The sequence below is a fragment of the Zeus faber genome (assembly GCF_960531495.2).
Source record: "Zeus faber genome assembly, chromosome: 17".
In the NCBI taxonomy this organism is placed as follows: domain Eukaryota; kingdom Metazoa; phylum Chordata; class Actinopteri; order Zeiformes; family Zeidae; genus Zeus; species Zeus faber.
Window position 1 is genome coordinate 19,575,245 of NC_137204.1, and position 14,973 is coordinate 19,590,217.

The 14,973-nt window shown below is 39.1% G+C and overlaps 1 protein-coding gene across 1 annotated transcript; it reads left to right on the forward strand.

Annotated features, from left to right (window-relative positions):
- Nucleotides 1–716: 716 nt before the first annotated feature.
- Nucleotides 717–10,710, forward strand: LOC307243003 (myosin heavy chain, fast skeletal muscle-like; the record flags this gene model as incomplete). The annotated part of the gene is made up of 39 exons (XM_080017653.1): nt 717–923; nt 1,005–1,148; nt 1,245–1,401; nt 1,487–1,514; nt 1,601–1,706; nt 1,789–1,881; nt 1,965–2,028; nt 2,110–2,208; nt 2,486–2,589; nt 2,738–2,876; nt 3,008–3,126; nt 3,335–3,484; nt 3,610–3,780; nt 3,871–4,174; nt 4,375–4,445; nt 4,535–4,622; nt 4,742–4,859; nt 4,937–5,060; nt 5,142–5,278; nt 5,370–5,625; nt 5,724–5,966; nt 6,051–6,227; nt 6,316–6,461; nt 6,548–6,638; nt 6,751–7,140; nt 7,230–7,356; nt 7,490–7,608; nt 7,706–7,902; nt 8,014–8,197; nt 8,324–8,489; nt 8,635–8,759; nt 8,849–9,157; nt 9,247–9,450; nt 9,557–9,682; nt 9,784–9,954; nt 10,051–10,155; nt 10,295–10,390; nt 10,466–10,597; nt 10,690–10,710. 39 exons carry the CDS (start codon nt 717–719, stop codon nt 10,708–10,710), a joined length of 5,808 nt encoding a protein of 1,935 aa, XP_079873779.1.
- Nucleotides 10,711–14,973: the final 4,263 nt, after the last annotated feature.

Sequence of the window (14,973 nt, forward strand, 5' to 3'; positions counted from 1 at the left end):
GAGGAATATTCATAATTATTAAACAAAAACAACAATAATAAAATAAATTACATTATTTTATAGTACAAATTCAATTTCAGCAATTCATGAATTCATTATACAAGATGCATCAATGAGGTGTCAATTGTAAAACAAAATCCATGTGAGCCTTTTCAAAGACATGACCATATTTAGTTTGTGCCTGCTCTGCAGAATGTCCTCTATATAAGAAGGCTCTTGAAGACATGCAGAGACTGGAGGGGATTTCAGCAGGTTCCAACTGGTGGTGAGTAAGACTGATGGTTCAGCTGTCATTCATGGTAAAGCAGATGTAATAGTAACACTTAGTGTTGGGTTGTATAAGAAAACATTTTATTTCAATGTATCAATACGTTTCACTGTAAATAAGAGCAAACTGTGACTATGTAAATACTTACTAATTAATATGTCAAAAGTAAATGTGTGGCAGTGTGAACAATAAGCAAATTGAGCATTGTGCATTAGACTTAATAAATCATATGTATGAGTGATTTAATTCAAAAAATGTTCTCTATTTTAAGGGGGGCACTTTTGATTGTGATTTCTTCTGTGATTAGGTGGGAATAACAGGTAAGTTGTTTAACATTGAGAATGTACAGCATGCTTGAATTCTAACTGCAACAGCTGTCAAAATACAAATAGTATGAATTACAAATAAGAAAGTGTTTAAAATGTACTTTTGACAGTAAGCCGCCATCATGAGTACGGACGCAGAAATGGCCGTCTATGGCAAAGCTGCCATTTACCTCCGTAAGCCAGAGAAGGAGAGGATTGAGGCTCAAAACAAACCATTTGATGCCAAGAGTGCTGCATATGTGGCTGATACTAAGGAGCTGTATGTCAAATGTACAATCCTGAAGAGAGACGGTGCCAAAGTCACTGTATCAGTGCTTGATACAAAGGAGGTAGGCCGTATTTCATTCAAGGATATAAAATAAGAAAACTGGTTTTAATGTTTAAGACTAAACATGTGTTACCATTTTCAGGAGAAAACAGTCAAGGAGGAGGATGTTACCCCCATGAATCCTCCCAAGTATGACAAAATTGAGGACATGGCCATGATGACCCATCTCAATGAAGCCTCTGTGCTGTATAACCTCAAAGAGCGTTATGCAGCATGGATGATCTACGTAAGAAAGTCGCCCTTCCTACTGATTCATGTGGGATAGTATTTAAATACAGCATCAACCGAGTTGAAATGCTCTTTTTGATCTCATTCTTTTCAGACCTACTCTGGGCTGTTCTGTGCCACTGTGAACCCCTACAAGTGGCTCCCAGTGTACGACCAGGAAGTTGTGAATGCCTACAGAGGCAAGAAGCGTATGGAGGCTCCACCCCACATCTTCTCTGTCTCTGACAACGCCTTTCAGAACATGCTTGTTGGTATGTGCGTGCCAAGAATAGTTACAGATTATCAATTTAATTGGCTTTTAAGTATAGAAGAAAATATATTTATTTTGTTTCACAGACAGAGAGAACCAGTCAGTCTTGATCACGTAAGTTTTACATGTATTGGAATCATATAAATCAAACACCAGTAGCAATGAAAAAAAATTCTAAATATCAATCTCTCTTCAACTAGTGGTGAATCTGGTGCTGGAAAGACTGTGAACACAAAGCGTGTCATCCAGTACTTTGCAACAATCTCTGTGGGAGGACCCAAGAAGCCGGACTCAGGAAAGATTCAGGTTTGTTACTATGAGTAAGTTGTTTAAACCAAAGAGAGCAATTAATTGATAAGGATGTTAAAATGTCAAACTTGGATGACAGGGTTCCCTGGAGGATCAGATTATTGCAGCCAATCCCCTGCTGGAAGCCTACGGTAATGCCAAGACTGTGAGGAATGACAACTCCTCTCGCTTTGTAAGTACAGAGAATTTTAACCATTCGGGTATCTTCAATCAATGACTGGGGCTAAAAAGTAAACATGACGTTTTCCAAAACAGGGTAAATTCATCAGAATCCATTTTGGCACAAGTGGCAAACTGTCTTCTGCTGATATTGAGACATGTAAGTATCCAGTAAAAGTCCAAATGAAATTGAAACTGATTTTACTTGGAGTCAATTTTGGTTGATGAACCATTCTTTCAGATCTGCTGGAGAAGTCCAGAGTGACATTCCAGCTTCCAGATGAGAGAGGCTACCACATCTTCTACCAGATGATGACCAACCACAAACCTGAGATTATTGGTAAAATGAATTACTAATAACTGTGTGTTACTGTAGTTCAAGATATTCTCATCTTGTGCAATAAACATCATAAGAATTTTGCAGGTTAATTGAAAATGGGAGCAAGCCTTACTTCAACTAGGACCTGTAAATGTATGCCATTGAAAATGGATTGTGCACTTTTGTTAGTTCCTTGAGAAAATTACAAAATTTTGGGTAATTTCTTGAGCGGAGTCTCAACACAGACTCAACATCTGTCTCGACAAAGTCCATACATGTTAATGTGTTTATTTCTCAGAAATGACCCTCATCACCACCAACCCCTACGACTTCCCCATGTGCAGTCAGGGTCAGATCACTGTGGCCAGTATTGATGACAAAGAGGAGCTGGATGCTACTGATGTCAGTCATTTTTTAAAGTCTTTTCCATCACCATAACACATAACTCATACAATTGTAAACTTACATTTTGTAAAAAACACTTTTTTTTCAAATAATTACAATATCTATCACAATCAATAATTCTTGGTTACAATTATTTTCACTACAGGCTGCCATCGATATTCTGGGCTTCAATGGTGATGAGAAGATGGCCATCTTTAAGTTTACTGGTGCTGTGCTTCACCATGGTAACATGAAGTTCAAGCAGAAGCAGCGTGAGGAACAGGCCGAACCAGATGGCACAGAGGGTCAGTTGAAGTTCATGTCAACATGGATTAATATTCAAGGATTCTAACATAAATAGTTCTTTCTGCATTCTGTTGACTGTTGTATTTAACGTGTTTTGTAATTTCTGTTTTTATTCAATACCATTTTTCAGATTCTGACAAAGTTGGCTATCTGTTGGGCCTGAACTCAGCTGACATGCTCAAGGCTCTGTGCTACCCCAGAGTTAAGGTCGGAAATGAGTTTGTCACCAAGGGACAGACTGTACCTCAGGTATGTAAGATTTAAAAGTTCAAAGATTTCATCCAAATTTGAGTGAGCAATGCAAAGGAAGCAGAAAGGATAGTTAACACAGTAAGGTTGCTTAAAATATACATTTATTTTTAAAGTTGGAAGTTTATCACAATACAATGATTATACACTAAGATCCTTCTACAGATGAATAATAATTGTCATTATCTTTGACTGACATTTATTCTAGGTGATGAACTCAGTGAGTGCCCTGGCTAAGTCCATCTATGAGAGGATGTTCTTGTGGATGGTCATCCGTATCAACCAGATGCTGGACACTAAGCAGCCAAGGTCGTCCTTCATTGGCGTGCTGGACATTGCTGGTTTTGAGATTTTTGATGTAGGTTTAATCTATTAGTATTACTCATATCTGACAGGCATTGCCTTGAAAGATATTTCAATCTAAAATGTTAACAATATTGATGTTCAAAGTTTTTAAAATAATTATTCTATTTCCACTTCTAGTACAACAGCATGGAGCAGCTGTGCATCAACTTCACCAATGAGAAACTGCAACAGTTCTTCAACCACCACATGTTTGTCCTGGAGCAAGAGGAGTACAAGAAGGAGGGCATCATCTGGGAGTTCATTGACTTTGGCATGGACTTGGCTGCCTGTATTGAGCTTATTGAGAAGGTATAACTAATGATTATATATAGTATAATTTCTATGTTATTTAAATGATTATTTATTGTAAAAATGTCCTATGAATTTCCTCCTACCAAGCCAATGGGCATCTTCTCCATCCTTGAAGAGGAGTGCATGTTCCCCAAGGCCTCAGACACTACCTTCAAGAACAAGCTGTATGACCAACATCTTGGTAAAAACAGAGCCTTTGAGAAGCCCAAGCCTGGAAAGGGCAAAGCTGAGGCCCACTTCGCCCTGGTGCACTATGCTGGAACTGTGGACTATAACGTTACTGGTTGGCTGGACAAGAACAAGGATCCCCTGAATGAGTCTGTTATACAGCTGTACCAGAAGTCTCCAGTTAAGCTGCTGCCTGTCCTGTATCCAGCTGTTGCTGCTGAAGGTATGACTTCAATTTGACCTTCAATTACAAGATCCCCATAATATTAGTCTGCACATTAATTTACACACATTATGCAATGTACTTCATTTTATAACTCACATGTTCACATTCAGCCAAAACTACACATGTTGAAAAGGGGAATGGTTAAAGTAGAATGTTTGGAAAGAAAATTCAATAAATTGTCATCAATAAATTCACAGAGTCAGGTGGTGCCAAGAAAGGAGGCAAGAAGAAGGGTGGTTCAATGCAGACAGTGTCCTCACAGTTCAGGGTAAGAATTAATTAAAGTAAGTAAGTTTGTTATTTCACTCAAGATATACCTTTTCATTTGGATTATCTGATGTTGTCTCATATCAATAGGAGAACTTGGGCAAACTGATGACCAACTTGAGGAGCACGCATCCCCACTTTGTGCGCTGCCTGATTCCCAATGAGTCAAAAACACCAGGTATGTGTTATTTTAATGTTGTTTATGAAGGGTGATCTAAGATATGTCAAGGAATGATGTTAGAATTTGTAAGGTTTTGGTTTTGTGGTAATACTCACAATGTGACAACCTTTTCACAGGTCTGATGGAAAACTTCCTGGTTATCCACCAGCTGAGGTGTAATGGTGTACTGGAGGGTATCAGAATCTGCAGAAAAGGTTTCCCAAGCAGAATCCTGTATGCTGACTTCAAGCAGAGGTATTAAATATTACATACATTGAAATAAATGACCGGTTTAAGAATATTATGAAGATTAACATAGACTCTTACAAAAGGTACAAAGTACTGAATGCCAGCGTCATCCCTGAGGGCCAGTTCATTGACAACAAGAAGGCTTCTGAGAAACTGCTCGGATCAATTGATGTGCCTCATGATGAGTACAAATTTGGACACACAAAGGTAAACAATCTACAAATGGTAATGTGTTCTAAATCAAGTATAATGGTCATTTGTATGAAACATTTCTTATGCCTTCCGAAGGTGTTCTTCAAAGCTGGTCTGCTGGGTACCCTTGAGGAGATGCGAGATGAGAAGCTGGCTTCTCTGGTCACAATGACTCAGGCTCTGTGCCGTGCTTACCTCATGAGGAAGGAGTTTGTGAAGATGACAGCAACGAGGCATATTTAAAATGTTAAATCCTACTAATAGCAACACATTTATTGTTCCTTATATGGCAAAATATTTAATTGAATGTGCTGTCCTCTATAGGGATGCAGTTTACACCATCCAGTACAACGTTCGCTCATTCATGAATGTCAAACACTGGCCATGGATGAAGGTGTACTACAAGATCAAGCCTCTTCTGAAGAGTGCTGAGACTGAGAAGGAGCTGGCAGAGATGAAGGAGAACTATGACAAGATGAAAACAGACTTGGCTACTGCCCTCGCCAAGAAGAAGGAACTGGAGGAGAAGATGGTTTCTATTCTGCAGGAGAAGAATGATCTGCAGCTTCAAGTAGCATCTGTAAGTAAGCAACAGAATAATTTCTTTATATGTTATGTCCAAGGAAAAAGAAAATAGTTACTATTGTATGGATAACACAATCTATCAAAATCAACAAGGAATCAGAGAATCTGTCAGATGCTGAGGAGAGGTGTGAGGGACTTATCAAGAGCAAGATCCAGCTGGAGGCCAAACTCAAAGAGACAACTGAAAGGCTGGAGGATGAGGAGGAAATCAATTCTGAGCTGACTGCAAAGAAGAGGAAGCTAGAGGATGAATGCTCTGAGCTCAAGAAGGACATTGATGACCTTGAGCTTACCCTGGCCAAAGTGGAGAAGGAGAAACATGCCACTGAGAACAAGGTAAATTAAATGTCAGTGTCATCATTATCACATAATGGTGGAACAATCAAACAATCATAAAACATCTTTTATTTGGACATTTAGGTAAAGAACCTGACTGAGGAGATGGCCTCTCAGGATGAGAGCATTGCTAAGCTGACAAAGGAGAAGAAGGCCCTGCAAGAGGCCCATCAGCAGACTCTTGATGACCTGCAGGCAGAGGAAGACAAAGTGAACACTCTGACCAAGGCCAAGACCAAGCTGGAGCAGCAAGTGGATGATGTGAGTTCAACATGTAATGTATCAAAGTTATGTATAATTAAGAAATTATGTATGTTATATAATCACAAGCAAAATTATAAATATGCAGCTTGAAGGTTCTCTGGAGCAAGAGAAGAAGCTCCGTATGGACCTTGAGAGAGCCAAGAGGAAGCTTGAGGGTGATCTGAAACTGGCTCAGGAATCCATCATGGACCTGGAGAATGACAAGCAGCAGTCCGATGAAAAAATCAAGAAGTAATGTGGAAATAAGGAAATTGAAGTTATTGTGACGTATCGGAAACATATTATTATTGAATGTTATTTTGTAATTCAATCATCAGGAAGGACTTTGAGACAAGCCAGCTGTTGAGTAAGATTGAAGATGAACAATCCTTGGGTGCTCAGCTGCAGAAGAAAATCAAAGAGCTCCAGGTGTGTAATGCTTGCTCTAAAATACCATATAAGTAATTATCATGAATGTAGATACTTAATAATTACATACAGTATATATATATTAATCTCATTAATATTATATTTTACAAAGGCTCGTATTGAGGAACTGGAGGAAGAGATTGAGGCTGAGCGTGCTGCTCGTGCCAAGGTTGAGAAGCAGAGAGCTGACCTCTCCAGGGAACTTGAAGAGATCAGTGAGAGGCTTGAGGAGGCTGGAGGAGCCACTGCTGCTCAGATTGAGATGAACAAGAAGCGTGAGGCTGAGTTCCAGAAGCTGCGTCGTGACCTTGAGGAGTCCACCCTGCAGCATGAAGCCACTGCTGCCGCTCTCCGTAAGAAGCAGGCTGACAGTGTTGCAGAGCTGGGAGAGCAGATCGACAACCTCCAGCGTGTCAAGCAGAAGCTTGAAAAGGAGAAGAGTGAATACAAGATGGAGATAGATGACCTCTCCAGCAACATGGAGGCTGTTGCCAAAGCAAAGGTAGTGAAGTATAATTGAATCCAAATGCTGTTGCCACTATAGTGAAACAGGAACTAAAACCACTGAAATGTTTAAACATTCATTCACAGGGAAATCTTGAGAAGATGTGCCGTACACTTGAGGACCAGCTTAGTGAGATCAAGACGAAGAACGATGAAAATGTTCGCCAGAACAATGACATCAATGCTCAGAGGGCAAGACTGATGACAGAGAATGGCAAGTGTTTTTAATTAAATTCTTATTTCACTGCATGGTTGCTAATATGCTATTTTACCATAACTAACTTTAAAAATATATATAAACAAACAAATATTCTGGGAAAAACCCCAAAACATTAATTTCCACTCAGGTGAGTTTGGTCGTCAACTTGAAGAGAAAGAAGCTCTTGTCTCTCAGCTGACCAGAGGAAAGCAGGCCTTCACACAGCAGATCGACGAGCTTAAGAGACAGATTGAGGAAGAAGTTAAGGTGCAGAGGATTTACTAATTATGAAAATGTTTAATGATTTTAAATTATGGCGTATATGTGTATGTTACATTCCTTTTCTTTGATAAATTTTTGCCAGGCTAAAAATGCTCTCGCACATGGTGTGCAATCAGCTCGCCATGACTGTGATCTCCTGAGGGAACAGTTTGAGGAGGAGCAGGAGGCCAAGGCTGAACTGCAGCGTGGAATGTCTAAGGCCAACAGTGAGGTGGCTCAGTGGAGGAGCAAGTATGAAACTGATGCTATCCAGCGCACAGAGGAGCTTGAGGAGGCAAAGTAAGAAAAACATGCTTCTTTCTACCAGAGGAATTAGAAATGTGTTTCAAAGTGGTATTCGTACCAGTACCACAAGCAGTATTATATGTACATTTTGCAAATCATTAACAGGAAAAAGCTTGCCCAACGCCTTCAGGAGGCTGAGGAGCAGATTGAGGCTGTGAATTCCAAATGTGCCTCTCTGGAGAAGACCAAACAGAGACTCCAGGGTGAGGTTGAGGACCTCATGATTGATGTGGAGAGAGCCAATGGACTGGCTGCCAACCTTGACAAGAAGCAGAGGAACTTTGACAAAGTGTGTTGATTATTGTGTTTATTGATTAATTATCATGACTTCATGGAAACTAGTTGTAGTTCCAGAAAATTGGTGATTCATTTCCAGTTCCTGAACATTTGTGACTTCAAAAAATTTATTCTATAGGTTCTGTCAGAATGGAAGCAGAAATATGAGGAGGGTCAGGCAGAGCTTGAGGGAGCTCAGAAAGAGGCTCGTTCTCTCAGCACTGAGCTGTTCAAGATGAAGAACTCCTATGAAGAAGCTCTGGATCAGCTGGAAACCCTGAAACGTGAAAACAAGAACCTTCAACGTGAGTCGATTATTCATGATTAAAGCATAAAATATATTATTTTTAATTTGACACATCATATTTAGTTTGGATGGTAGAAATCAACAACACTGCAAGGCCTACTCATGGCTTGCAAATTAATTACAATGTTCAACCCTCAATGCAGAGGAGATCTCCGACCTGACTGAACAGATTGGTGAGACTGGAAAGAGCATCCATGAGCTGGAGAAGTCCAAGAAGCAGGTGGAGACAGAGAAGTCTGAGATCCAGACTGCTCTGGAGGAAGCTGAGGTGAAATAAAGAATTACAAATTTCACGTGCACATATGTCAAAATACACTTACACAGTCAACCATGGAGTCTAACATTTTTTATCTAAAGGGAACTCTGGAACATGAAGAGTCCAAGATTCTGCGTGTCCAGCTGGAGCTCAACCAGATTAAGGGTGAGGTGGACAGGAAGCTGGCTGAGAAGGATGAGGAGATGGAGCAGATCAAGAGGAACAGCCAGAGAGTGACTGACTCCATGCAGAGCACTCTCGACTCTGAGGTCAGGAGCAGGAATGATGCCCTGAGAATCAAGAAGAAGATGGAGGGAGACTTGAATGAGATGGAGATTCAGCTGAGTCATGCCAACCGCCAGGCTGCTGAGGCCCAGAAGCAGCTGAGGAATGTTCAGGGACAACTCAAGGTATGGCACAAAGCAGCTGCAAACACCAATGCATGAGTCCGAACAGGTCTATTCGTGACATTTTCCCTCTCACAATTTCTCCACATCAGGATGCCCAACTGCATCTAGACGATGCTGTTAGAGCCCAGGAAGACCTCAAGGAGCAGGCTGCCATGGTGGAGCGTAGAAACGGTCTCATGGTGGCTGAAATTGAGGAGCTGAGGGCAGCTCTGGAACAGACAGAGAGAGGCCGCAAAGTGGCTGAGCAGGAGCTGGTGGATGCTAGTGAACGTGTCGGACTGCTGCACTCTCAGGTAAACAAATATAATCTTACCCCCAGTAATTCTCCAGTCAATTACATTTTTTGCAGTAATATGTTCATGTCATGATTTTAATTGCTGAAATTCACCCGTATTTTAGAATACAAGCCTTCTGAACACAAAGAAGAAGCTTGAGACAGACCTGGTCCAAGTCCAAAGTGAAGTCGACGACACTGTTCAAGAAGCCAGAAATGCAGAGGATAAGGCCAAGAAGGCTATCACTGATGTAAGCTTAATGTTATTTTTTATAATTTTGCAAATCATGCTGCACATCTCAAACAGCTGTATAATGTTTTCCTAATCTTTTAAATACAATTTCAAATTAAGGCTGCCATGATGGCTGAAGAATTGAAGAAAGAGCAGGACACTAGTTCTCACCTGGAAAGGATGAAGAAGAACCTGGAGGTCACAGTGAAGGACCTGCAGCACCGTCTGGATGAGGCTGAGAACCTGGCCATGAAGGGAGGCAAGAAGCAGCTCCAGAAACTGGAGTCAAGGGTAAAATAATGGAGCTGACCTATACATTACACATTTCTTAGCTAATGTATAGATAATGATTTCATGGGAAACTTAATTCCTCATTCTGCTCTGAAGGTTCGTGAGCTAGAGACAGAAGTTGAGGCTGAACAGAGACGTGGAGTAGATGCTGTTAAAGGTGTCCGCAAATATGAGAGGAGAGTGAAGGAACTCACTTACCAGGTAAGGTACCACACATTTACGATTTACAATAGCCCCATTGGGTGTAAGTGATTAATACTAAATATCGATTGCTTAAGATGATTGATCTTAAGCACGATGATGAAGTTAATCTAAATTTGTCTTTTGAAATGTACATTAGACTGAGGAGGACAAGAAGAATGGTGCCAGGCTGCAGGATCTGGTAGACAAGCTGCAGCTGAAGGTGAAGGCCTACAAGAGGCAGGCTGAGGAAGCGGTAAGTTTAAATTAAATAACATTGATTCAATTCATTTATTTCAGTATCAGAATTAATAATGTTCTTATTCAACAGGAGGAACAGGCCAACTCTTACCTGTCCAAGTGCAGGAAGGTTCAACATGAACTGGAGGAGGCTGAGGAACGTGCTGACATTGCTGAGACTCAGGTCAACAAACTAAGGGCTAAGAGCCGGGACTCTGGAAAGGTAAATGCATTTTAAGTCAATCAAATTTTATATAAATGTACAAAAAACATATTTCCTTTGTATTTTAACTCATTTTTGTGTTTGTTCCCCAGGGAAAAGAAGCTGCTGAATAAGAGTTTACTTTGTTTAACATATTAAAATCATAAAATATGACATTTTGAGTTGCAATAAATTCAAGAAATTATTTCTTATCATTTTTCTCTGTCTGTTTTATTCCTGTGATCGGCTGAACGTTATTAGAATACTTTTTGTCAACAAAATTGATTTGCTTAATGTTAAACTTCCCAAATAAATCTTATTATACAGATTCATAGTAATCCATGTTCACCTCATGTATAGTGTAAATGTTTAAAGTAAACTGATGCAATTTCAGTTTCACAGTATAGCGTTATCGCAATCAAGACTACCAGAAACACTTTTAAGCTAAATCTTTTTTTTTCTTTATCTCTTTTAAAAAATTTTTTTATCCTTTATCCATTTATCATGCCAAGTAATTATCATTAGAAAATTTCAAATTGGGAAATCAAACAGGTAAAAAATAAAAACCATACACCACAAGACATCAATAAAATAATCAGGGACTTTTATATCAAGTTATATCAATTTGGTCTGGGAATGGTATGATTTGAGCAGCCACACCTGACCTGGATCAAGATAACTGGGGACCCAGGATCAAAGTGACCGCATACCTGCTGCTCATTGGTTGTCCTAACGATCAACAGGTAAAACCCCCATCCCCACACACACTCAGGAGAGGAGCCCTTGTCATTACACTATCTGATCCTGGGCTTATTCCAACTAGCCCACTCTCTACAATAAACTGCTGTCTCCAACTCCGCTGTCTGTGTCACTGTGCCGAAAGTCCCTGAAAACACCGCTTGGATGGCGGGTGGTAGGCAGACTGCCACAATCACTCAGATCATGAAAACAATAACTTTAATATTAGCTTATTTGTCGATATCATCGACCTCCCAAAACTATCCAAATAACAGTGGAACAACCCATGACCCATTAGCAGAACTGAGGGAAGCTCTCCTTTCTATGCAATTCACCTCATTCAGATGACTACCCATTGGAATTCTATAAACACATGCTGCCACTCATATCCACATTATTGATCAGAATGCTTAGTGAGATTAAGTCAACCACCACCATGACTCCACATATGAATATTGATCACATTTTGTTTGTGTTCTTACTTTCAGCTATAGGCCAGTAAACCAAATTAATTGTAATTTAAAGATAATTTATAAAATATTATCCAGTAAAATGGAATCATTAATTTATTATATAATCCACCCAAACCAAACAGGCTTCATCAAGGGCAGACAGTCATACAGCAATATGTGCCACTTATTCTGTCTCATGAGCATATCTCAAAGGAATAACTTTAACACCATTATTCATCATTAAATGCTGAAAAAGCATTTGACACGGTTAGTTGGACATATTTTCTCACTGAATAGCAGCTTTTCACCACTCCAAAAAATATGGTTTTGGAGAGTCACTCATTCAATGAATCAAATTCTGCACAACCCGTCACCAGCATCTATCATCACTAGGGTTCTATCAAATTCACGCCGATAAATTCTCCTCTCCCAGTTAATTGACTATTTTAAAATAGCACAATAACAGCAACAAAAACAAAACACGTGTGAAGGGCTACAACAGGGTACAAGACAAGGATGTCCACTCTTCTCTTTGCATTCTGCCATCTTTATTGAACTGCTTGCTGGGACCATTTACCAAAACAATATTATCCTTGGTATACGAGCAGAAAAATCCGTTTGTAAGCAGACAATATTCTTCTATACCCAATAACACCCCTAACGTAAGTCTTCATTCTTATTTCTTAGTTTTCAACCATTTCAGACTATTCAATAAACTGGACAAAACCTAGTTTTATCACCTAGCTTTGGAGATTGAAATGCTGTAACTCAGATATGTCCTTTTTCCATTACGATTGGTGATATTATATACTTTGATATTGATATTTCCACAAATAATTCAGAGTTGTTTATTCTTCATTTCATACTCCATTACTGAAATACATTGAAGAAGATCTCACCCCCTGAAACAACCTCTCATTAATTAGCAGGATAGCCGCAGTAATGACTGTGGAGATCTAGCATCCCCAAACTTCGGCACTCTTACCTTGCAAACCATCTGCAATTGAATACAAAGTGACTACCACCAGAGCAACGATTACAATTCAAGACTGGAAATGGAATAAACAGAATTTCAGGAATTATCAACACATGATCTCCCGTTTCTCACTGAATCAATAATCCATTAATTGCAGCGAGTGGGTGCAGTGGGTGCCTCAGTGTGGGGATGGTTGAGGGGCCGAGTGTCTGGCTGCCTAGGCTCTCTCCACTCCAGTGGGGGTATCTTGTGCCTTTATGCTCCCCTATTGGAACAGCTTCCCAGTCGATCTGTGACATGCACCCAAAATTGTTTCCTGTCAACTGTGGACATCCATGTGTCAAACATGTTCAATAGATCATTTAATTACAATATCCTTCATGTTTTGAATAAAGAAATTGGTTTACATTTCCATCTGCAGTGTTATAATCATTTTTCATAATGTTCTATGCTAAAACCTCCCAATAAATCTCTCTCCAAAATAATAAATAAATCCAAAAGTTGAATTAAAGGTTTGTGAATGTCCCATTTTAACTAAATTACACCAATAACTGTAACAAGCGGTATAACCAATACAGTAACTGTAACTGTCAACCCTGTGACTGACGTGTCAGCCCTGTTACTTTTAAAATGTTGTAATATAATTTAAAATTTTAAATACAAATGTTAATCAACTCATTTTATATGTTAAGTAAAAGAGACCAGTAATCCACTCACATAAATTGGGGTATTATTATTTTGTTTCCATAACTTTTTCTTCAAACAAAAGATGCTGTGAAAGTATCAATTCTAAATGAGCATATTCATCAATGAAAAAAAGTTAACTCCTCAATATTCTAGCTTTAAAAACACACTTAGTGTAACAAGGGAGGGTCTATCACTCATAGTATATCAGATTTTTTTAAATAATGGATTTAAAGCTCTGTCAAAAAGTATTTGATATGTCGGTAAATGTGTTGACAAAACACATATATATGTTGCTTATACTGTATGTGGAATTATTTTTAACTAAGATACCCTGAGATGTCACGGCACATTATTCTAGTAAATAATCACACATAATTGAGCATGGCAATGACCATCATTATGTATGAGTATAATGCTCAAAACCCCTTTACACTCAAAATAATAATTTTATTTGCCGCAATTACAAATATAAAGTTTCTTACCTTTTTTTTATAGAAATACCGAGATTGATTGACAAACAGTGTCAAGCTTCATCTAAAAGGATGAGGGTCTCAGCTTTCTGATGGTGTAAGGCAGGAGTCTCAAACTACAGGTCCAGGGGCCACATCCGGCCCACAAGACAATTTAATGTGGCCTGCTAAATATGGATAAATCTGGCTAACAATTTATTTTTTCAAATCCCAATACTTAATTAATAATCTCTTATTTCTTATTAACTCTCATATTAATAGTCTTAATGAAAAAGAAAGGTATTTCTTACACGACTACGAGGCAATTCACTACTGTGCGTGAGAAAAAAACAAAACAACAAAATAAAAAAAAACAGGCTTGTTTTCCCTTGAAGTTTAACCCCCAAGAAGAAGACAGTCTGGCCTAACCAGTGGCCCTCAGGTCACCACACTCCCAAGAAAGGGGCTTTATCTTTAAGAGGTGAAGAGTTTTCACAGATCTAGCCTCTTTTCCTCTTAAAGTGCACGAGATGGATGCATGTAAATGATCAATACATGCCCCAGGACCACCTTGGAGGGTTTGGAATCACCCCTCTATAGTTACAAAAAATATGGGAACCCCAAATAACATTTTGCATAGTGCCCCCAAAAAGCTAGAAACGGCCCTGTTTATAGAAGATCAGTAAAGGTGGTTAAGCTGTGCCAGGGGACAGTAAATGTAGTGAGATAGCATCACATTGATGAAGCGCAATTACATGGCACTAAGAAAGCTGGAAGACTGGCTTCTAATTTGTTACCAGAGGGGCCTGTGTGTGTGCTTGTATAGAGAAAAATAAACCTTACCTAAAGTTCAAATAATGAATGCCTGCACAATTTGTGCATTACAATTAAATTAATGAAATAATGAAAATTAATTCAAACATTAATTAATGAATGAACACATTCAAAAATAATTGATGAAAATTGATGTGAATGTTTTGATGATGTCCACTAAATTCGTGTGAACTTTCACTACCATACAACTCGCCTCCTCTGGCGAAAGATCAAACATTTACAGGATGACAATGACTAATTTGTTTTTCCCAAGCAATGTGA